The following is a 25,273-nucleotide window of genomic DNA, read 5'->3' as shown; positions in this document are numbered from 1 at the left end:
TGCGGATGTGACGGTTGTTTGCGTGACGCTGACATGCGAGAACGAGACCGGTTGATTCGAGAAAATGACCACTTGAGCGTTATGAAATTTATAAACTTCTATGACTTGTGTAAGGGTGACATTGACTATGCTGTAAATCCCCTGCAGACTTGGCAGGAAATGGTGTGGAACCCCTAAGTATCACGGAGTCATTGCTCTGAAGACGTGTCAGTAACAACGACCAAGTAGTGCATCCCCCTGCAGACGTGGCAGGCATGACGGGTCTACAACTACCTATGTGTCATGATGTAGTTGCTCTGAAGACGTGTCAGTCACAACTATGTAGTGCATCCCCCTGCTGACGTGGCAGGCATGACGGGTCTACAACTACCTATGCGTAATGATGTAGTTGCTCTGAAGACGTGTCGGTAACAACTATGCAGTGCATCCCCCTGCAGGCGTGGCAGGCATGACGGGTATACAACTACCTATGTGTCATGATGTAGTTGCTCTGAAGATGTGTCAGTAACAACTATGCAGTGCACCCCCTGTAGGCGTGGCAGGCATGACGGGTATACAACTACCTATGTGTCAAGATGTAGTTGCTCTGAAGACGTATCAGTAACGAGAATGCAGAGCACCCCCTGCGGGCGTGGCAGGCATGACTGAAACACAAACCACCTATGAATCGTGAGGTTGTTGCACTGAAGACGTGTCAGTAACAAGTACTAAGCAGTGCCTCCTCCTGTAGACGTGACAGGTATGACGGGTACAACCACCTATGAGTCGTGCCATTGTTATTTGAAGACATGTCATTAAGCATAAGAAAATGTCAGTGTCAATTACTTTGTTCATGCCCTTGGACAATTTGAGAGGTAACTAGTGAGTGTGTGACGAGATACGGACGCTTCAACTGTGACTATGTGCAGTTACTATGGTAACGTATGTGAATCATGTCAGCTACGGGAACCAGGTGCCGGTACCTCAGATGAAGCGCAGCAAATAAGCGTAGTTAAACTGTGTGCATGGTATGTTACCTATGGTAGTGAGAGCTTGTGACAATACTATGTGGATGAAGATGATACAAAGCCGTCTCGTATATGTTGACTCGTAGCAGTGTACCTGAGTAATGGAATGTAACACCATGCCATTGACACTACTTATACCGTGCTTAAGGACAAGTGTTATAACCACTACGGTCATGCATAACACCAACTAACTAAGTAAAGATACACATGCGTGCTATGAGCCTATACACCGTGTGACTGGAGAATGCTGTAAACTGTGCTTATATTCTATAGGTATGTTTAGTGTAAAACAATATACAGCAACTGCAATGTACTGGGAAACACATCGTAATAAGCAAACTACAAGTGTATGTACCGTAGAATGCTACAAGCTTATGTTTAGTGAAAACATAACTTATGTGAGCGTAATGGTCCATACGTATGTGCAGAGTAATTGTTTGTGAATGTACCGCACATGCAATGAACATCTGAACAGTATGAAGCTGTGAGCTTATATTTAGTGTATTCCGTGTGAAGCTATGCGTGTATGAACAGTATGAGCTATGAGTAAGTGTATGACAACAGTATGAAGCTAAACATATCAACAAACTATGAACGTAAGTCCCATGTAGCTACACTAGCGTAAGGAATGGAAGGCACACGTGAGTGCAATATGACAATGACGAGTCCATAAGCGGTGCTAGTGGTCTGAGCGTTCAACCTGTGAGTGTACTTGCTGTATGTGACGCAACGAGCATATGTACCATACAATACTGACCGTGCCTGCAGTATGTGACACTATGAGCGTATGTACTGTTATACAGTGATGTGACCGTACCCACTGCACACAGCACTGTGAGCGAGTGTACTGCATGCCATGCTGTAACTGTACCTACTGCATATGACCCCAAGAGTGCATGTACTGTAACCAACACTGGCCATACCTGCTGCATAGACACTATCAACGTGCGTACTGTGTATAACAATAACTGTATCTACTGCGTATGATACTATGAGCGTGTGTATTGCATACTATACTGTAACTTTACCTACTGCATATGCCACTGTGAGCATATGTGCTGCACACTGTGCTGTAACTGTACCCACTGCACATAACACCACGAGCGTATGTTCTGTACGCAGCACTGAACTGTACCCCTTGCATGAACACTACAAGCGTATGTACTGTATGCAATGCTGTAACTCACCTACTGTATGTAACACTACGAGCGTATGTACTATATACGACACTGACTGTACCCACTGCATATAATGCTATGAGTGTATGTACTGTACACAACACTATAACTAACAACACTGTGATTGTACCCACTACATAACAGTAAGAACGTACATACTGTGTACAACACTGACTGTTACCCACAGCATGCCACTAACCCCTGTATATGACACCATGGAAGCACACACCGCGCTCACACCGACCGCACGTGCCGCATGCCTCACTAAGAGCGCATGAAGTACGTGCGCACAGAGCAACACCGCGAACGCCCCCATGCGGTGTGAAATGCCGTGATCGTATATGCGTTGTAACCTACGTGCGGTATGGAACTGCTATGTCGTAAGAGCAGTAACGCTATGAGTGTGAGTGCCATACTCATCTTACAGATATGAGCGTAGGAAGCGACTACGCAGTATGCGGCATGAATGCTGAAATTGACTGTACGGTAAGGGTGCTTTAAATGACTGCCCGGTATGACAGCTATGAGTGACTGCATGGATTGACGGCTCTGGGTGACTGTACGTTATGAAAGCTACGAGTGGCTGCACGGCATGAATGCTTATGAGTAACTGCACTGTATGGACGCTGTGTAACTGCACTGTATGAACGCTATGCGTGACTGCACGGTATGAAAGCTATGAGTGACTGCACGTTATGACTGCTATGAGTGACTGGACAGTATGAAGCCATGAGAAACTGTACGGTGTGAATGCTTATGATTGATTACACGGCATAGATGCTATAAGTGACTGCACAGCATGAACGCTATGAGTGACTGCACAGCATGAACGCTATGAGTGACTGCACGGCATGGACGCTATGAGTGACTGCACGGCATGGACGCTATGAGTGACTGCACGGCATGGACGCTATGAGTGACTGCACGGCATGGACGCTATGAGTGACTGCACGGCATGGACGCTATGAGTGACTGCACGGCATGAACGCCATGAGTGACTGCACGGCATGAACGCCATGAGTGACTGCACGGCATGAACGCCATGAGTGACTGCACGGCATGAACGCCATGAGTGACTGCACGGCATGAACGCCATGAGTGACTGCACGGCATGAACGCCATGAGTGACTGCACAGCATGAACGCCATGAGTGACTGCACGGCATGAACGCCATGAGTGACTGCACGGCATGAACGCCATGAGTGACTGCACGGCATGAACGCCATGAGTGACTGCACGGCATGAACGCCATGAGTGACTGCACAGCATGAAAGCTATGAGTGACTGCACAGTCTGAATGCAATAAGCGAATGCACGGTTTGCTATAAATAACCGCACGGTATGAATGCTGCAAATGACTGACGGTAGGAATGTTGTGAGTGCTATGGGACAAATGCTGAGGCACAGACTTTGTAATTCATGCATGCACATGTGATAATATTCTGCAATAAGACAACCAAAGTGAGCTTCACCTGTATGGTGACACCGAGCACGCAGGCCCAGAGCCACGTGACGTACCCGTGAGAACCCCGCAACATATAGGGTCAGGGATTGACCAGAATCAACCCGAGGCCGGGTCCCAAGGGGCTCCGCCCCTTCGTGCCCCATTGGAGGCGAGCATAGGGGTGTCAGCCGGAACCGCCGCGGCCAGCCTGTGTAGCCGGCACCGGAGGTAGCTCCGGCTGACCGGGACAGCTGACGGGGTAGGCCCCGCCCCCCTGCACCACGCAGCCCGGCGGCCGCAGGAGCCGGGGGATCCCAAGGCTGCAGCAGGGCCTACAGCCCCGCTGCTATTGCTGTTTTATTCACACGAGAGAATTGCAGAGCAGAAAGAGCTACAGTTTTACAGAGCAGAACCGCAGATAGTGCAAAGTACTAGTAAGTGCTGCCAGATTGCCGCACATCAGTAACGAAACTCTGGCATAGACAATAGTAAACAGTGTTTGCCCGCCCTGTTCACAAGGAAACTCCGCCCTCTGCAAACCACGTGGCCCGGCAGCGTCCCCCCGGCAACCGGGAGGGACACCAGGCACGCAGCCACGGGGAGCAGGAGAAGGAGATCCCCGCAAAGTACCAGGTAGGGGATCGGTCTGATCTAACGGAGGCCGGAACTACTGAGGCTCCAACCCCCTCTTCCCCCACTCATCCCGGTAGTGATACTGCGTCTGGGGGGAAGGGGTGCGGGATGGGGCACCAATGAGCTGTCCAGACAAGCTTGGAGGCACCCGGAGCGGGGGAAACCTGGGGCGGGGAAGCTCCGGTCCACCAGCCGTGACCCCTGCGTGCCAGTGCAGTGCCGGAAGGGAGGAAAGGCCGGGGTGCTGTGAGAATGAATTAGAGGCCGGAGACCCGGGCTTACCATACTGGAACCACTCCACCCCCTGCACACACTTCTTCCGAAATGACTCGTACGCCCCGCCTACATGGTGGAGGGGCGTTTTATAGTCGTGCCTCCGTCATGGCTCCGCCTAGAGGTGCGGGGGGCGTTGGAATTCACGCCCCTTAGCACAAATTCAGCCTTAATAGGCTTCCCACGTGTGATTTTCTGGATTTTGCGTTTGATACTGTCCCTCATAGACGTCTGACAGGTAAGTTAAGGTCTTTAGGTTTGGAAACTTTAGTTTGTAACTGGATTGAACACTGGCTCATGGATCGTACCCAGAGAGTGGTGGTCAATGATTCGTACTCTGATTGGTCCCCGGTTATTAGTGGTGACCCCAAGGTTCTGTACTGGGCCCGCTGTTGTATAATTTATTTATCAATGATATAGAGGATGGTATTAACAGCTGTTTCTATCTTTGCAGATGACACCAAGCTTTGTAGCACGGCACAGTCTATAGAGGATGTGTATAGGTTACAAGATGACTTGGATAGACTAAGTGTCTGGGCCTCCACTTGGCAAATGAGGTTCAATGTGGATAAATGTAAAGTTATGCATCTGGGCACAAATAACCTGCAGCATCGTATGTCTTAGGGGGGCTGTGTATATAGAGGGGGGCTGTGTATATAGAGGGGGGGGCTGTGTATATAGAGGGGGGCTGTGTATATAGAGGGGGGCTGTGTATATAGAGGGGGGCTGTGTATATAGAGGGGGACTGTGTATACTAATAACCTGCAGCGTCGTATGTCTTAGGGGGGATTAAACTGGCAGAGTCACTGGTAGAGAAGGATCTGGGTGACTTGTAGATCACAGACTACAGAATAGCACAATGTCAGGCTGCTGCTTCCAAGGCCGGCAGGATATTGTCATGTATAAAAAGAGGCCTGGACTCAAGGGACAGGGACATAATACTCCCCCTTTATAAAGCATTGGTACGGCCTCACCTGGAATATGCTGTTCAGTTCTGGGCACCAGTCCATAAAAGGGACACTGCGGAGTTGTAAAGGGTGCAGAGACGCGCGACTAAACTAATATGGGGCATGGAACATCTTAGCTATGAGGAGCGATTAAAGGAGTTACAATTGTTTAGTCTTGAGAAGAGACGTTTAAGGGGGGATATGATAAACGTATATAAGTATATTAATGGCCCATACAAAAAATATGGAGAAAAACTGTTCCAGGTCAAACCCCCCCAAAAGGACGAGGGGGCACTCCCTCCGTCTGGAGAAGAAAAGGTTTAGTCTAAAGGGGCGACACGCCTTCTTTACCATAAGAACTGTGAATTTATGGAACGGTCTACCTCAGGAACTGGTCACAGCAGGAACAATTAACAGCTTTAAAACAGGATTAGATACATTCCTGGAACAAAATAACATTAATGCTTATGAAGAAATATAAAATCTCATCCCTTCCCCAATATCGCGCCGCACCCCTACCCCTTCAATTCTCTGGTTGGACTTGATGGACGTATGTCTTTTTTCAACCGTACTAACTATGTAACTATATTACATGAGGAGTGTCTGTATTACATGTGTGATATTACATGAGGAGTGTCTGTATTACATGGGAGATATTACATGGGGAGTGTCTGTATTACATGTGAGATATTACATGGGGATTGTCTGTATTACATGTGAGATATTACATGGGGATTGTCTGTATTACATGTGTGATATTACATGAGGAGTGTCTGTATTACACGTGTGATATTATATGGAGGAGTGTCTGTATTACATGTGTGATATTACATGGAGGAGTGTCTGTATTATATGTGTGATATTACACCAGGACAGTGACTGTATTACAAGTGTGATATTACACCAGGACCGTGTCTTTATTACATGTGTAATATTACATGAGGAGTGTCTGTATTACATGTGTGATATTACATGAGGAGTGTCTGTATTACATGTGTGATATTACATGAGGAGTGTCTGTATTACATGTGTGATATTACACGAGGAGTGTCTGTATTACATGTGAGATATTACATGGGGACTGTCTGTATTACATGTGTGATATTACATGTACAGTGTCTGTATTACATGTGTGATATTACATGGAGTGTCTGTATTACATGTGTGATATTACATGGGGAGTGTCTGTATTACATGAAGAGTGTCTATATTACATGTGTGATATTACATGTGGAGTGTCTGTATTACATGTGTGATATTACATGAGGAGTGTCTGTATTACATGGGGAGTGTCTGTATTACATGTGTGATATTACATGAGGAGTGTCTGTATTACATGTGTGATATTACATGGAGTGTCTGTATTACATGTGTGATATTACATGGAGTGTCTGTATTACATGTGTGATATTACATGGGGAGTGTCTGTATTACATGGGGAGTGTCTGTATTACATGTGTGATATTACATGAAGAGTGTCTATATTACATGTGTGATATTACATGGGGAGTGTCTGTATTACATGTGTGGTATTACATGGAGTGTCTGTATTACATGTGTGATATTACATGGGGAGTGTCTGTATTACATGTGTGATATTACATAAATAGTGTCTATATTACATGTGTGATATTACATGAAGAGTGTCTATATTACATGTGTGATATTACATGGGGAGTGTCTGTATTACATGAAGAGTGTCTATATTACATGTGTGATATTACATGAGGAGTGTCTGTATTACATGAGGAGTGTCTGTATTACATGTGTGATATTACATGGAGTGTCTGTGTTACATGTGTGATATTACATGGAGTGTCTGTATTACATGTGTGATATTACATGGAGTGTCTGTATTACATGTGTGATATTACATGGGGAGTGTCTGAATTACATGAAGAGTGTCTATATTACATGTGTGATATTACATGGGGAGTGTCTGTATTACATGTGTGATATTACATGAAGAGTGTCTATATTACATGTGTGATATTACATGGGGAGTGTCTGTATTACATGTGTGATATTACATGGGGAGTGTCTGAATTACATGAAGAGTGTCTATATTACATGTGTGATATTACATGGGGAGTGTCTGTATTACATGTGTGATATTACATGAAGAGTGTCTATATTACATGTGTGATATTACATGGGGAGTGTCTGTATTACATGTGTGATATTACATGAAGAGTGTCTATATTACATGTGTGATATTACATGTACAGTGTCTGTATTACATGTGTGATATTACATGGAGTGTCTGTATTATATGTGAAATATTACATGAGGAGTGTCTGTATTACATGTGTGATATTATATGGGGAGTGTCTGTATTACATGTGTGATATTACATGAGGAGTGTCTGTATTACATGGGGAGTGTCTGTATTACGTTTGTTCACATTGTTGAAGCCATAAAGCCTGGCTAGTCAGAAGTCTTGGGGGTGCATCCTTTATTTGCATATAATTGGTTAGTAAACAGGCGGCTCTTGTTGATAATTTGGGGTCTTCATATATAAGGGGAGCAGGTTAGTGCATACATAGATACATGTATGGATACAAGGTTATGGTGTCTATAATTCACAGTATATAATATGTACAGATGCTGGAAGACGGATTTTAGACTTCCTGAGATACAGACCATGTTTCTATCCTTTAAGGTGGTCTTGGGGGTCTCCTGATATTCTCACTACCTCAAATACAACATGGTAGCCCCCCAGTCCAGGGCACCACGATTAGTCAAAAAGGTCTGAAGAAAGTTTATTCCTTAGAGGGAGACCCTGTACGTCCACAGATCTTCTCTTCAGACACTTTCTAAGATGGCAGCCAGTAGTGTAGAGTCCACTATCCTCCCTCATCCTTCACCTTTTTTCCTCGGGCCCCCCGGAGCCGAGCACTCGGTTTTGACGTCAATTTTCTCTTTGGGGACAACTCAATGACATCATGGAGGGAAGGCTCCTTGTAGAGAGCGACTGTAGGGCAGAAGAAGGGGTCCATCAATCACAGCCCACCCTCTTGTTAATCCTACCCTAAAGTCATAGCCCATTCTTGTTGACCGTCCCAAGTGTTCACCCATCCTCCCATCAATGTTCCCAAATAATAGCCCTCCCTTATGTCAAAACCCTCTCAAAGCATAGACCACCCGAATGTCAACCCCCCCACCATATTAGACCACCCTCATTTCAACCCTACTCCAAGTCATAGCCTATCCTTACATACACCCCCTCATTAAAGGGGTATTCTGGCTTTGTACATCTTATCCCCTATTCAAAGGATAGGGCATAAGATGTATGATCACAGGGGTCCTGCCGCTGGGGACCCCCTCAATCTCGGTGCAGCCCCCAGTATTATGTGCCGGGCGCTGCCTCAGAGACGTGACGTCACGGACAGGCCCCTTAGTGATGTCACACCACGCCCCCTCCATTCATGTCTAAGGGAGGGGACATGATGTCACAGACACTCCCCCTTATGATGTCACGCCACCCCCCTCCATTCATGTCTGTGACGTCACTAGGGGGGCGTGGCTGTCACATCCCCGTCTCGGAGGCAGCGCCTGGCACAGAATGTCGGGGGCTGCACCGAGATCGCTGGGGTCCCCAGCAACAGGACCCCTGCAATCACACATCTCATCCCCTATTCTTTGGATAGGGGATAAGATGTATAAAGCCGGAATACCCCTTTAAGTCATAGCCCAACACTTTTCCAAAGTCAAAGCCCATAATCCTGTTGCCGCTACCTCAAATGATAGCCCACCCTCATGTCGGACCCCCCCCCCCACAAAGTCCATTCTCATTTTCTCCTCTCCACCCTCCATCATAGCTCACCCTTGTTATAACCCCACTTTTTTCTCTCATCCTCCCCAATGAATTTCTCACCTTCACTCATTTTTGGGAGGAAATGACCAGCCGGCCTGTGTTTCTTCACCCTGTTGCCCTCCATCGCTCGTCCGTCTTTGTTCAGGCCCAGGTACCATCCCCGTCCAGAGCCTCGCTGGCGGTAAAGTGTTGAGGAGTAGGTGACAAAATAATTATCAAAGACACTCTCCTTAAAGCGACATTCAGCTGTGAAATTAACCTAAAAGAAAAAGTGAGTGGGGAACATAATCATCAATACCGATGCAGCAAAGCTGAGTTTGCCATTGTCAGAAATTGCTATGATAATGAATTATCTGCGGTGGTCTGTGGGTTTTATGGATGAAGGATCTCTAAAGAGTTTGCACGCAATCTGCACTCTGCTTCATCAGATGGTAATGAGTAATTAATGGCCAATGAAGGTTTTGTGGTGTTCCTCTCTGGTGAAGATGTATTAGAACAGGTTATCAAGCTTTTTAAAACACTGGCATACTGCTAGAATGGAAGATATGGAGAACCTGAAGTCCTCAGACATGACATGAGATGTCCAGGAGGATGAACACAGAGGGGTAAGTGTATCCGGGCAGGAACAGAAGGCATGAAAGCTTAAAGGGGTTCTCCGGTGATTAGACATCTTATCCCCTATCCAAAGGATAGGGGATAAGATGCCTGATCGCGGGAGTCCCGCCGCTGAGGACCCCCGGGATCTTGCACGCGGCACCCCATTTATAATCAGTCCCCAGAGCGTGCTCGCTCCGGGTCTGATTACCGGCGACCACATGGCCGGCGGCGTGTGACGTCACGCCTCCGCCCCCGTGTGACGTCACGCTCCGCCCCTCAATGCAAGCCTACGAGAGGGGCTGATTACAAACGGGGTGCCGCGTGCAAGATCCTGGGGGTTCCCAGGGGCAGGACTCCCGCGATCAGGCATCTTATCCCCTATCCTTTGGATAGAGGATAAGATGTCTAAGCACCGGAGTACCCCTTTAAGCCAAAACTTCTCAGTAATCATTCAGGTTGGGCCTGTCAACTGGAGACCTTTCCCCATAATTTAAAGGGCCAAGAAAACACTCCTCACCATTGTTTGAGCTTATAGGGTCATCATGACTGTTCTGTACCCATCATGACCTTCAACACAAGCCTTCTCCAAGATGCTAGGCCAGAACCAAAACATTCCACTGTAGCCTTTTCAAAGATGCTAAGCCCCAGCTAAGCCATTTAACGGAGCCTTCTCCAAGATTCCAGGCCTCAGGTGGAGCCGCCAACAAGACAAGATAACCATCAGAAGGGGCGGAGCCTGACCGCTGAGCTGGATGGCCGCTTAACTGCGCTGCTCTCCACGACCGAGACCTGAACCGACCTCATACAGCTCCTCATCTCACACCTAAATGGGCAGAACGGATCGAGAGTGTGCTGGTGCTGCCCCTGGTCCACCGAAATCTAATAAGAGCCAGGCGGACATGGCAAAATACCTGAGGGCAAAGTCCCAGCAGAGCCCGGCGCGGCCTTCCAAGATGGCGCTGGCTCCCGCCGCCGCTGCTGACAGAGACGAGGCATCAGAAGACGAGAGTTACGGCGGTAGCCAGGCGGACTCAGGTGGAGAAGACCCGAAACTTAACCTAACCAAAGCTTTCCTGAGAAAGACTGTGCAACAAGCGGTTGCTAAAGCGATCCAAGCGGCCTTCGTACCGGTGCTACAGGAGCTGGCGGACATTAAGTCGGAAGTCCGCCATGCGGCCTCCCGCACCGAGCACTTGGAAACTGCACTGACTGACACAGTGTCCTTCTGTGACTCAACCAGGCACCAGCTCCAGCACCATGAGAATCAACTCAATAAAGCCTTCTTGATGTTAGAAGACCAGGAAAACAGGAGCCGGAGGAAAAACATGAGGATTAAAGGCATTCCCGAGACATACGCTTCGGAAGCCCTCCGTGGCGTCACCATGCAGATTTTCGCCTCCTTGCTAGGAGATGAAAGAGCGGCAGCCATTGTCATAGAACGGGTCCACAGGGTGCTTAAGCCTAAGCCTCAACCGAACGAACCTCCCAGAGACTTGGTCTGTGGGCTGCTCAGCTATCTGGACACCGCTGCGGTCCTCAGGGCTAATAGAGAAACCGAGGACTTGAGATTTGAAGGTACGCAGATTCAGATATACCAAGATATCGCTCCATCCACGCTGGCTAAGCGACGTCTCCTTAACCCCCTGCTGCAGAAACTCAGAGAACACCACTTACCTTACATGTGGTTGTTCCCATTCGGCATCTCCATCCTGAAAGGTGGAAAAAGGATCTCTATCAGGTCTCCAGATGAGCTCGATAAAGCCTGGGCGCTGCTGGAGATCGACCCAATTGCCATCCCCTCCTGGCTGCCAGTGAATATGTGCCACACACTGCCGTCGCTCCCGAAGCAGATTGGAGGCCCGCGAGCAGAAAAGCCTAAACCCTCTAAAGCCCGCAGACATGCAGCTAAGCTACAGAAGGACTATGACACCACCTGATCTCCACCGGTCTCCTGTCCGATAAGTATATTGCCTTCATTTAAGATTTAAGTTTTCTAGTTACTATACTGCCTGCCTTGGCCGTGATAGCCCGATTGCAGAGCGCCTGGCTTATTATTGCTGCTTGCCTGGAACCACTCAGCACTTGCGAAACGACCCTGCTGTGTTCTAACTGTTGGTGGACTTCCATTGTTCCACAGCCTGACAGCTTTTGTATTACCCTACAGCTTGACCTATCAGTTTCTAATGATGTGGGGCTACGATGAAAAGTTTCCCCTGTAACGCTGCATATTGCACTTCCCTGGCCTTTCCCCCCCATCCCCTGGCCTTATACCGTAAATCACGACATCTCTCGCTGCCGCCACCCCCCTCCTTTCAATGCATAGTACTTGCTCGTGACTGCCACCACCCACAACCTGCTAGCCGAGAGCTACCCCCTTGCCACCCGCATGATTTGGGTCCTGGACTTCCCCGCTCCCGTGGCCCCTTCCCTAACCCTTTCTTGGCCCCCCGAGGACACATGAAGGCATGGGATCCACCGGCCGAATGGGCCACTGCTGTATGCTCCACTCGGTCATCTGAGGTATAGCTGGACTGTTGGCACCCCATGGACCGACACGTGAGACACACCTTGATACCTACCAAGCAGATGGGATGAGCCACTGCTGAGCTCCCTCGGCCTTCCTTTGATACCTTATTTCTTTGAAGGGTCCATGTGTGGTCTAACCGATTGGCGGGGGGGGGGGTGGGGGTGGCTGGCTGGCTGGCTGAATAGCTGGGAGGGGGGGGTCAGGTCATGTCATGTCATGTTGTTTTATTCGATTTCATTTTATCTGCTTTAACCTAATTTGCTGTGCATACTAGTTTGGGATTCTTACAGCTAGCTACCTATTACAGTGGGTCCGTACTTAGCCTGCTATTTGTTCCATGCGGGACGTTCTGCACATATGTCACTCTGAGGGCTGTATTTCTTAACATTTACCTATTTTAGAGTTCTAAGGTTCTAATAATGGTCGATTTGGTCGTCGGTTCAGGAATTTATCCGTAACCCTACTTTCTACACCCACTTTTTCCCTTTTCTCTTTGTAGAAAGGCTATCCCCTCTTCATTTCCCCCTCACCTGTAAGCCTTGGTACCTCACCATCCCATTGGCTGTTTATCGCCTATAGTGAATTGTCTCTCCTTTTTCCACTATCTGACCCTCTCATTCTTTCCCCTTTCTGCTTCTACTCCTTCCCTCCGTCTCCCCCCCCCCCCTCCCGCTTGGTGCCTTGTTCGGTCTACCCCCGGTCCTAGTGCGTCTTCCACCAGTCTCGTCTTGTTTGTTGTGTCTCCCCTGTCTTGTCAACCCCTTGTTCTTCCTTGCTACATCCAGCTGCTACCCGGTGTGCCATGGCCACTCTTCAGTTTATGACGTACAATGTACATGGCTTTAACTCTCCATGTAAGAGACATAATGTATTGTCTTTATTGCAGAAAGAGAAAGTGTCTGTACTGTTCCTACAGGAAACGCATTTTAAGAAGCATAGGATTCCCAAACTACCTTCTAACTACTTCTCTCTTTGGTTTCATAGTGGGAGCTCGAACTCCTCCTCCAGAGGGGTATCTATTGCACTGCAGAGGGAGGTCCCCTTCCAACTCCTTGACTCTTACGACTCAGCTGACGGGAGGGCGCTGTTCATAAAAGGTAGGATCGGAGCCGTGACATACACTTTAGCCTCCCTTTACGCCCCAAACAAGAAACAGATTCCCTGGCTGTTGGGTACATTGGAGAGATTGAGGGCCTTCGCGGAGGGTCCTATTATCATAGGGGCTGACTTGAACGTCGCTCTAGAACCCCTTCTGGACTCCTCTACGCGGAGGTCGGCGATCCGACCGGTTGACCTACGCACCCTGAGGAACAAACTACAGGAGTTGGGTCTTGCTGACGTTTGGCGTCTGCACAACCCAGGTGACCACTCCTACACTTTCTTCTCCACCCCCCATCAGTCTGCTCAGCGTCTGGATTACCTCCTCTGCCATGAAAGCATCCTGCCATCGTTCCACCACTCCACAATAGCACCTAGGACTTTGTCAGACCACTCACCCGTCACTGCCACGTCCACTCTCACACACCTCCCCAGGCGGGACTGGACGTGGCGTCTAAACGACTCCCTACTGTCACATCCAGAAACGGTTTCTAACCTCTCATACCAAATCCACGCCTTCTTTGATATAAATCTCACCCCAGACGTCTCCTGGCCAACGGTATGGGAAACGCATAAGGCGTACATGCGAGGCATCTGGTGCAACGCTCTATTGGAGGGGGGTAGCCTGCCTGCTCAAGCGCTCGAAGCACATATTACTATCCTTCCTAAAGAAGGCAAGGATCATCTCTTATGCTCCAGCTACAGGCCCATATCCTTGCTCAATATTGACGTGAAGGTGTGGGCCAAGGTGCTAAGACTGGGGCGATATCTACCACGCCTCATACATCCGGATCAAACAGGTTTCGTGCGCGGCAGGGAGGGCAGACACAACGCCCTTAGGGTGATGCACGCAATGCATTATGCTAGGTCCACACACACTCCGCTTATCCTCCTCGGCACAGATGCCGAGAAGGCATTCGACAGAGTTTCCTGGCAGTACTTACAACACACATTGGCCTCCTTTGGAGTCCCCCAGGCATTCACAGCTGCCGTCATGTCGCTTTACTCGAACCCAAGCGCACGCGTTAGGGTCAATGGCACTTTGTCCCCCTCCTTCCAGATCAGAAATGGTACCCGGCAGGGGTGCCCCCTGTCCCCTTCATTGTACATCACAGTCATGGAGACGCTATTGCAGGCTCTACGGAGGGAGAAGTTGATTGAAGGCTTGGTGGTGGGTGAGCATGAACATAAAGCCGCTGCTTTCGCGGACGATCTGCTCCTTCTCATCACGAACCCGGAGACCGCTTTACCAAAAGTACAAGACTTGCTAGATCATTTCGGCTCGCTTTCCAACTTCAAGGTCAACTACACTAAGTCGGAAATATTGAATGTTTCCCTACCCAACAATAGAGCAATACTCCTACAAAACTCCTCCCCTTACCGATGGCCGTCAGACCACATTACTTACCTAGGCATTGCCTTGCCCCCTTCGCTGTCCGACCTGTTTACAACCAACTACGTGCCTATGTTTGCAAAACTGAAACGACAGATAGAGTCTTACCAGCTGCCCTTCCTGTCGTGGATGGGTAGGCGGAATCTACTACAGACGTACATTATGCCCTCCATCCTGTATTTGCTCAGAATGGTACCAATTGCCTTACCGACCAAGCATTTGCTTCAATGGAAGCGATTGTTCTCCTCCTTCCTCTGGTCAGGCAAGAAGCCACGCTTGCCGTACAAACTCCTGCTTAGGCGTAAATCACACGGGGGCATAGCTCTCCCGGATGTCGAGCAATGGTACCGGGTGGTGCATTTACAAAGATGGACGGAGATTTTCTCTCACACTAGCCTTCTACAGGGCACTTCTTTAGAATCACTACAACTTGCAGTACCTGATACCTCACGCGAGAGAACACTCTGGCTCCCTTCAACAGCCATACTCACCCAGATAGCTAACCCATTGCTGCGGGGCACACTCCTGCTTAAAAAGACTTTTGATAGGTCGGGCAGACGTATGGCGGGAGACAGGCCTACCCTGTCCCCGGCTTTACCGAGCTCACTGATTCCGCACATCCTGACGCCACACGCCTCGGAGGTAGATGGTGTGTGGAGACATCTTAGATCCGTACCGCTGAAGCTTTTGTGTAGGGATGGCCACCCACCGTCTCAGGAGGTAATCCAGGAACTGATCCCGACTACGACTCTAAATTTCATGCAAAACTACATCATACGGCGCGCATGTGCCTCCTTATTGAGGCAATATGCCATCGGCTCCGACCTATCCTGGGTAGACAGACTAGCTCTCGCCACCACAGACATTGACACTAAGCCGCGGCTTTCTGTCTTTCGCTCACATTATATGGACGAAGATGGTGCTACTTCCCCGCTTTTCCTTACCTCATGGGAAAAGGAGTTGAGGGTTATCCTCACTGACGCTGACAAGAAGAAGATTCTAGATAGCTCCCATGGGTTCTCTAGATGCGTTAAGTTACAGGAAGGACATTACAAGCTGCTAGTTAGGTGGTATAGGACACCAGAGCTGCTCAGACGTTGGGGCCTCACACAGACATCGGAGTGTTGGAGATGTGGGGGTGACATTGGCTCTCTATCGCACATATGGTGGCACTGCCCCCTCCTAACTGACTTTTGGAAGGGTGTGGGGGAGACTATGACTGAGGTGACTGGCACTAGGGTTGACCTTACTCCACTTCAGATCTTCCTAGGGCTCCCGGGCTCGGGGTGCCCCTTGCATCCCAAATCCCTGACAGCGCACCTGCTCACGGCGGCTAAGGCCCTTATCCCGCTACACTGGCGTCAGACCTCTCCGCCAACTGTTGATGAATGGAAGGGCAGAGTCTCACAGTTATGCCGCCTGGAGGAGTTGTCGAGCTGGGGGACTCACACACATGACCGTTTTCTGCAGACATGGACCCCGTGGAGGAGGTACCTAGCCTCCCCTGGAACTCCCTAATTACTGCTCGCTGTTTCCCTTGCTTCTTCCAACCTTTCCCCACAAACCACGCACTCTGGTTTAGAAGTACCGATTGAACTCCATCAGTACTGCACTCAGCCCACATTCGCGTCAGCCCTTGCCCTCATGTTCGCCCACGCCCCTCACCTCTACTTCCTCTCCCTATTGTGTCCTTCCTCACCCCCATCTCATCCATTACCCTCCTATTGTGGTCCCCCTCCTTCTTCCACCTTCCCACCCACCTTTCTCTTCCATCTCTTTCCAATTCCCGATCATTTGCTTTATGTTCTTCACCCCCTAATCTTTCTCTCCATCTCAATCTCTCTCCACGCTACCATGTAAGTTGAATCGTTTTACCTGAGACAGACTATCCATGGTACACGGGTGCAGCTGGCCTCGCTCGTGGACAGTGGATCCTCTTTCACGTCCTTACATGTGTGTCATGCCCTGGCCCGCATTGTCTCTCACGTGGGTTTTTCGAGGGTCTTGTACATACTTGGGACTCATTGTGCAGACACCTACCGTTTATTAGTCTGTCGAATGTCTTAGGCGCTATGTACTTGCGAACTTACATACTTATTGTTGTATTCTTTGATTGACTCAACTGTTGTGTCTTGAAAATTCATAAATAAAGAATTGATAAAAAAAAAAAAAAAAAAAAAGATAACCATCAGAAGTCTTCTCTAAGATACTGAGGCCAAGACATTCAATTGAAGCCTTCATAAAAACATTAGGCCTAGGACAAGACATTCAACTAGAGCTGTCTTTTTCAAGACACTTGGCGAAAGACATTCAACAAAAAAATTTAGCAAGACAAGACCTTCAACAATCACCTTCACCAGTATGGTGAGCCCAAGCTAACTTAAACAAGACAAGACCTTCCAAGAGCCTTCAGCAGTACAATAAGCCCAAGTCATGATACGTAAAAAAGCATTCACAAAAAAATTAAACCTAAAGGGCATTTTACACGGGGCAATTATAAGCTGAACAGGTCAATTATTGACCTGTATAAAAGACCCAGCAATCACTCGGGCATAAGCTAAATGCTGGAATGTGCATATCTCTAGCTGTCAAGGACGCAAGTCGAGGGTCCTAAAAACACTTATCTGTGTGAAAAGGGTCATTAAGCAAGAGCTGATCTACTAGATTGGTGCCCAGGGAAACACAACAAAAATCATCTAAGATGCTGAGCCCAAGACAACACAAGAGCCTTCACCAAGATGCTGAGCCCAAGATAACACAAGAGCCTTCCTCAAGATGCTGACAAGACAACACAAGAGCCTTCACCAAGATGCTGAGCCCAAGACAACACAAGAGCCTTCACCAAGATGCTGAGCCCAAGACAGCACAAGAGCCTTCACCAAGATGCTGAGCCCAAGACAGCACAAGAGCCTTCACCAAGATGCTGACAAGACAACACATGAGCCTTTACCAATATGCTGAGCCCGAGACAAGTCTTCACGAAGATGCTGAGCCCAAGACAACACAAGAGCCTTCACCAAGATGCTGAGCCCAAGACAGCACAAGAGCCTTCACCAAGATGCTGAGCCTAATACAACACAAGAACCTTCACCAAGATGCTGCGCCCAAGATTACACAAGAGTCTTTACCAAGATGCTGAGCCCAAGACAACACAAGAGCCTTCAACAAGATGCTGACAAGACAACACAAGATCCTTCACCAAGATGCTGAGCCCAAAACAGCACAAGAGCCTTCACTAAAATGCTAACAAGACAACACATGAGCCTTTACCAATATGCTGAGCCCGAGACAAGAGTCTTCACGAAGATGCTGAGCCCAATTCAGCACAAGAGCCTTCACCAAGATGCTGAGCCTAATACAACACAAGAACCTTCACCAAGATGCTGCGCCCAAGATTACACAAGAGTCTTTACCAAGATGCTGAGCCCAAGACAACACAAGAGCCTTCAACAAGATGCTGACAAGACAACACAAGATCCTTCACCAAGATGCTGAGCCCAAGACAAGAGTCTTCACCAAGATGCTGAGCCCAATACAACACAAGAGCCTTCACCAAGATGCTGCGCCCAAGATTACACAAGAGTCTTTACCAAGATGCTGAGCCCAAGACAAGAGTCTTCACCAAGATGCTGAGCCCAATACAACACAAGAGTCTTCTCCAAGGTGCTGAGCCTGGGCCCAATACAACACAAGAGCCTTCACCAAGATGCTAAGCCCAAGACAGCACAAGAGACTTCACCAAGATGCTGACAAGACAACTCAAGATCCTTCACCAAGATGCTGAGTCCAAGACAAGAGTCTTCACCAAGATGCTGAGCTCATTACAACACAAGAGCCTTCACCAAGATGCTGAGCCCAATACAACACACAAGCCTTCACCAAGATGCTGCGCCCAAGATTACACAAGTCTTTACCAAGATGCTGAGCCCAAGACAACATAAGAGCCTTCACCAAGATGCTGAGCCCAAGACAAGAGTCTTCACCAAGATGCTGAGCCAAAGATAACACAAGAGCCTTCACCAAGATTCTGAGCCCAATACAACACAAGAGCCTTCACCAAGATGCTGACAATACAACACAAGAGCCTTCACCAAGATGCTGAGCCCGAGACAAGAGTCTTCACAAAGATACTGAGCCCAATACAACACAAGAGTCTTCACCAAGGTGCTGAGCCTGGGCCCAAGACAACACAAGAGCCTTCACCAAGATGCTGACAATACAACACAAGAGCCTTCACCAAGATGCTGACAATACAAAACAAGAGCCTTCACCAAGATCCTTCACCAAGATTCTGAGCCCAAGACAAGAGTCTTCACCAAGATTCTGAGCCCAAGACAAGAGTCTTCACCAAGATGCTGAGCCCAATACAACACAAGAGCCTTCACCAAGATGCTGACAATACAACACAAGAGCCTTCACCAAGATGCTGACAAGACAACACAAGATCCTTCACCAAGATGCTGAGCCCAATACAACACAAGAGCCTTCACCAAGATGCTGAGCCCAATACAACGCAAGAGCCTTCCCCAAGATGCTGACAATACAAAACAAGAACCTTCACCAAGATGCTGCGCCCAAGATTACACAAGTCTTTACCAAGATGCTGAGCCCAAGACAACATAAGAGCCTTCACCAAGATGCTGAGCCCAAGACAAGAGTCTTCACCAAGATGCTGAGCCAAAGATAACACAAGAGCCTTCACCAAGATTCTGAGCCCAATACAACACAAGAGCCTCCACCAAGATGCTGACAATACAACACAAGAGACTTCACCAAGATGCTGAGCCCAATACAACACAAGAGCCTTCACCAAGGTGCTGAGCCTGGGCCCAATACAACACAAGAGCCTTCACCAAGATGCTGCGCCCAAGATTATACAAGAGCCTTCACCAAGATGCTGAGCCCAAGACAACACAAGATCCTTCACCAAGATGCTGAGCCCAAGACAAGAGTCTTCACCAAGATGCTGAGCCCAATACAACGCAAGAGCCTTCACCAAGATGCTGCGCCCAAGATTACACAAGAGCCTTCACCAAGATGCTGACAAGACAACACAAGAGCCTTCGCCAAGATGCTGTGCCCGAGACAAGAGTCTTCACCAAGATGCTGTGCCCAAGATTACACAAGACTCTTCACCAAGATGCTGACAAGACAACACAAGAGCCTTCGCCAAGATGCTGTGCCCGAGACAAGAGTCTTCACGAAGATGCTGAGCCCAGATGAAAAAAAAATAATTTTCAATAAAGTGCAGTTTTTTCCCAAAAATTACCATTTTTATAAAGGGTAATGGGAGAAAATGCCTCCCAAAATTTGTAACCCCATCTCTTCTGAGTATGGAAATACCCCATGTTAGGAACCTAAAATGCTCTGTGGGCAAACTGCAATGCTCAGAAGAGAAGGAGTCACATTTGGCTTTTGGAAAGCAAATTTTGCTAAAATTGTTTTTGGCGGGAATGTCGCATTTAGGAAGCCCCTATGGTGCCAGAACAAAAAAAAAAAAAAAAAACATGACATACTATTTTGGAAACTACACCCCTCAAGGAAAGTAACAAGGGGTACAGTGAGCCTTAACAACCACACAGGTATTTCACAACTTTTTGTTAAAGTTGGATGTGTAAATGAATTTTTTTTTTTAACTAAAATGCAGGTTTTTCCCCAAATTTTACAGTTTTACAAAGGGTAATAGGAGAAAATTACCCCCAAAATTTGTAACCCCATTTCTTTTGAGTATGGAAATACCCCATGTGTGGATGTCAAGTACTCTGCTGGCGAACTACAATGCTCAGAAGAGGAGGAGCGCCATTGAGCTTATGGGAGAGAGAATTTGTTTGGAATGGAAGTCGGGAGCCATGTGCGTTTACAAAGCCCCCCCGTGGTGCCAGAACAGTGGACCCCCCCCCCCCCACATGTGACCCCATTTTGGAAACTACACCCCTCACAGAATTTAATAAGGGGTTCAGTGAGTATTTACACCCCACTGGCGTTTCACAGATCTTTAGAAAAGTGGGCTGAGCATTTTTCATTTTCACGGACCACTGTTCCAAAAATCTGTCAGACACCTGTGGGGCGTAAATGCTCACTGCACCCCTTATTACATTACTGGAGGCACACTGGTTGGAAAACCTTCAGTTAGGTTCTGTTACCTAACTAAGTATTTTCCAACCAGTGTGCCTCCAGCTGTTGCAAAACTACAACTCCCAGCATGTGCTGATTGCCGAAGGGCATGCTGGGAGATGTAGTTATGCAACAGCTGGAGGTATGCAACTACAACTCCCAGCATGCCGAGACAGCTGTTTGCTGTTTGGACATGCTGGGATTTGCAGTTTTGCAACAACTGGAGGGCTACAGTTTAGAGACCACTGTATAGTGGTCTCAGACTGTAGTCCTCCAGATGTTGCTAGGCAACTCATCGACTTCCTTAGGATCCAGTGAGCCAGCCGCACGACATCACCGTTGCCCGCAGCCTCCGGATGGGTAAGTGGGTAAGTTTCCCCGTTCTGCCCCGCCTATTGTGGGTGGGCAGAACGGGGAAACCGAAAGTTAACCCCCCCCGCCCCCGATCTGCTATTGGTCATCGCTTCTGGCGACCAATAGCTGGGATAGGAGGGGTGGCACCCCTGCCACCTCACTCCTATCCCTTCAGAGGGATCGTGTGTGTCTTTGACAACCACAATCCCCCTTATATTCCGGGTCACATGGGGGGGGTTCTGATGACCACCCTGGGCATTTGCGCTGCTTCTGCTTTCACTACAGGCAGTGAGCTCACTCCCGTTGTCTGCCGCCAGCTCAGTGCGCCTGCGCAGTGCTAGAGGCAGGGAGCGAGCTCACTGCCTATAGTGAAAGCAGAAGCAGCGCGTCTCCGGCACCATGAGAAGAAAGAAGAGGAGTACGGGCACTGTATTTCATATAACATAAAGGTGCACATTATATGTATAGGCTCAGTGGAGTCACGCCGGCCCGCACATAATGTACATCGGGGGGTGGGGACCTGTGTGTCAATCACACAGTGGTCCAGCGCTCACTTACAGGGGAAAGGGGGGCATTACGATCCCCAGCCACGCCTATCCGACTGTTACTGACCGCACGATAAAACTATTTTCTGGCTGATAGAGTGATAAACAGCAGCCAAAAGTACAGCTGCATTACACGTATCATCATCTATACTATCATGTTATTAGTCCGGGGGGTATAATTTCCATGACAGTTGCGCTTTAAGTGGTTAAAGGGCCAGTGCACCAATAATTGGTGCTTATCTGAAACAGTCCCTATTTAGTTCCGGCACTTCCTGCAGCTCGCTGCCAGATCTCTGTGCCTAGTGCCTCTGAGAAAGTGTACCTTGTGTTTGCCTACTGTGTTCCTGACCTCGTTGCTAGTGACCTGACCTTGCTCCTTTGCCGCCTGCCTCCTGACCTCTTTGCTAGTGACCTGACCTTGCTCCTTTGCTACCTGCCTGCTGACCACTGCTACGTCCTGACTTCGTTTTATCTCCAGTGCCGAGTTTCATCTGGGCCACCTGTGTGGATGGAACATGCCAGGGGTAGCGACCTGGGTGCCGCCTGCCGTAGCAAGTCCATCCCACTTTGCTGTGGGCTCTGGTGAAAACCAGCAGCACCATAGACTCCACTCCCTGGTAGGGTTCAGTCATTATCCACACAGGTCAGTGGATCCACTACTCAGCTGCTTACAAGCCTTTGCCAAGATGCTGAGCCCAAGACAACACAAGAGCCTTCACCAAGATGCTGAGCTTAAGATAACACAAAAGCTTTCACCAAGATGCTGAGCCCAAGATAACACAAAAGCCTTCACCAAGATGATGACAAGACAACACAAGAGCCTTCGCCAAGATGCTGACAAGACAACACAGAGCCTTGTCACCAAGATGTTGAGCCCAAGACAACACAAGAGCCTTCACCAAGATGCTGAGCCCAACACAACACAAGAGCCTTCACCAAGATGCTGAGCCCAAGAAAGCACAAGAGCCTTCACCAAGATGCTGAGCCAAAGATAACACAGGGGTTTACTTCAGGGAGATCATGTCAAACAAATCTTATTGATTTTTTTGACTGGGTGACTAAAATAATAGATGGTGGAGGGGCAGTAGACATCGCATATCTAGATTTTAGTAAGGCTTTTGACACTGTCCCACATAGAAGACTTATCAATAAACTACAGTCATTGAGCTTAAACTCCCATATTGTTGAGTGGATCAGGCAGTGGCTGAGTAACAGACAACAGAGGGTTGTAGTCAATGGAGAATATTCAGAGCGCGGTCTTGTCACCAGTGGGGACCTCATGGATCTGTACAGGGACCAGTATTGTGTAATCTCTTCATTAGCGATATTATAGAAGGTCTCGATGGTAAGGTATGTCTTTTTCCTGATGACACAAAGATATATAACAGGGATGATGTTCCTGGAGGGATCCGCCAAATGGAAAAGGATTTAGGCAAACTAGAAGAATGGTCAGAACTCTGGCAACTGAAATTTTATGTGGATAAGTGCAAGATAATGCACCTGGGGCGTAAAAACCCTCGGGCAGAATATAGATTATTTGACACAGCCCTGACCTCAGTATCTGAGGAGAGGGATTTAGGAGTAATTATTTCAGAAGACTTAAAGGTAGGAAGACAATGTAATAGAGCAGCAGGAAACGCTAGCAGAATGCTTGGATGTATAGGGAGAGGTATAAGCAGTAGAAAGAGAGAAGTGCTCATGCCGCTGTACAGAACACTGGTGAGACCTCAATTGGAGTATTGTGCGCAGTACTGGAGGCCGTATCTCCAGAAGGATATAGATACTCTAGAGAGAGTTCAAAGAAGAGCTACTAAATTAGTACATGGATTGCAGGATAAAACTTACCAGGAAAGGTTACAGGACCTTAACATGTATAGAAGAAAGAAGAGACAGAGGGATATGATAGAGACTTTTAAATACATAAAGGGAATCAACACGGTAAAGGAGGAGAGCATATTTAAAAGAAGAAAAACTACCACAAGAGGACATAGATTTAAATTAGAGGGGCAAAGTTTTCTGCAGTAATATGAGGAAGTATTACTTTACTGAGAGAGTAGTGGATGCATGGAATAGCCTTCCTGCAGAAGTGGTCGCTGCAAATACAGTGAAAGAGTTTAAACATGATTGGAATAAGCATAAGGCTATCCTCCATATAAGATAGGGCCCAGGGACTATTCATAGTATTCAGATTATTGGGCAGACTAGATGGGCCAAATGGTTCTTATCTGCCGACACATTCTATGTTTCTATGAGATGCTGAGCCCAAGACAACACAAGAGCCTTCACCAAGATGCTGACAAGATGTTCATCAAAAGCTTTCCCCATTGAATAGTTATGGAATAATCTTAAGCATGTTGCTGAGCCCAAGACGACTTTTAACAAGAGCTTTCACCAGCACGCTGAGATATTTAACAGGAGTTTGAGGCATTAAATCATCATTATTCTACTCTATGAGACTATGTAAGCAAACACCACAGAATGCAGTAACCAAGACTTTCTTCTAGAGTCCAAAAACACTTCACGTAATACTTCTGTATCTGCTTCATGGTGTGGGTGTGACTGCCTATAGTCCACATTCATATTTTGGGTAAGTATTTTTCTCTTGCACATAGTGGGATAACTGTTAGAGTTTAAACACCCTTTTTCAGTTTTTTATTTTCTCTGTTCCACCTCTAGGGGGAGGAGTAGATTGGGCACAGGTGTATAAATCTTAGCTTGGGACTCTTTATTGAACTTGCTCTTTCTGAGTGTTGCTGTGTAAGAGGGGGCGTGAAAGAGGAGTTTTAAAAATAGGAGTTTGAAAGCAGGAGGTTGAGATCGCTGTGAGTGTTAATTTCTGAACCCACAAGGTCTACAAAAAATTAGAAGTGTAATTTTGACTGTCTGTTTTTGCCTATACATTTGTGAAATCCCCATAACTAGATGGCCTCTATGTTGGAAAATGCAGTCCGGTGTACATCCTCAAGGATGTGGGAATCCTATCGCCCAACGCCCGGGACAAGTAGTTTTGGGCGCCGGGCAGGTGAATTTTTTTATAGATTTAGCTCTGTATCGGGCCTGCTGGGACAGACCGACTTCCCCCTTATTTTTGCCGGTGTGAGGCGCAGGAGCCGATGCAAGTCTGCACCTCACACCGGCGCTCAGGGTGTATGGAGGGGGCGGCGGTGTGAGGTGAGATTTCCGAACCCATCTCACCTCACAGCGGCCCCCAGCTGATTTCAGTAGCCGGGGGCCGCTGCTCAGAGCCCCCACAGCCTCACCGGTCCTTCCCTCCGCTCTCCGAACTTTGCCGAAGCTAGAACGGGGAGGAGCGAGGGCAGAGCCCGAGGACAGTCTGCAGGAGATG

General features: G+C 48.0%; 1 protein-coding gene across 5 annotated transcripts in view; it reads right to left on the bottom strand.

Moving 5' to 3' along the window:
- Positions 1-7,870: 7,870 nt before the first annotated feature.
- FGF11 (fibroblast growth factor 11) overlaps positions 7,871-25,273 on the bottom strand; it is a 68,906-nt gene continuing 51,503 nt past the window's right edge. For all 5 annotated transcript variants that reach the window (XM_056553543.1, XM_056553541.1, XM_056553544.1 and 2 more), the window contains 2 exons: positions 9,360-9,558; positions 7,871-8,456 (listed from right to left, as the gene is read on the bottom strand). In XM_056553543.1, the coding sequence (XP_056409518.1) occupies positions 8,329-8,456; positions 9,360-9,558 (327 nt within the window). In that variant the 3' untranslated portion in view covers positions 7,871-8,328. The remainder of the gene's footprint in view (positions 8,457-9,359; positions 9,559-25,273) is intronic.

This window comes from Hyla sarda, unplaced genomic scaffold (genome assembly GCF_029499605.1).
Source record: "Hyla sarda isolate aHylSar1 unplaced genomic scaffold, aHylSar1.hap1 scaffold_326, whole genome shotgun sequence".
Lineage (NCBI taxonomy): Eukaryota > Metazoa > Chordata > Amphibia > Anura > Hylidae > Hyla > Hyla sarda.
Note: the sequence above shows the minus strand (reverse complement) of the source record. Positions and strands in the feature narration are given on the sequence as shown.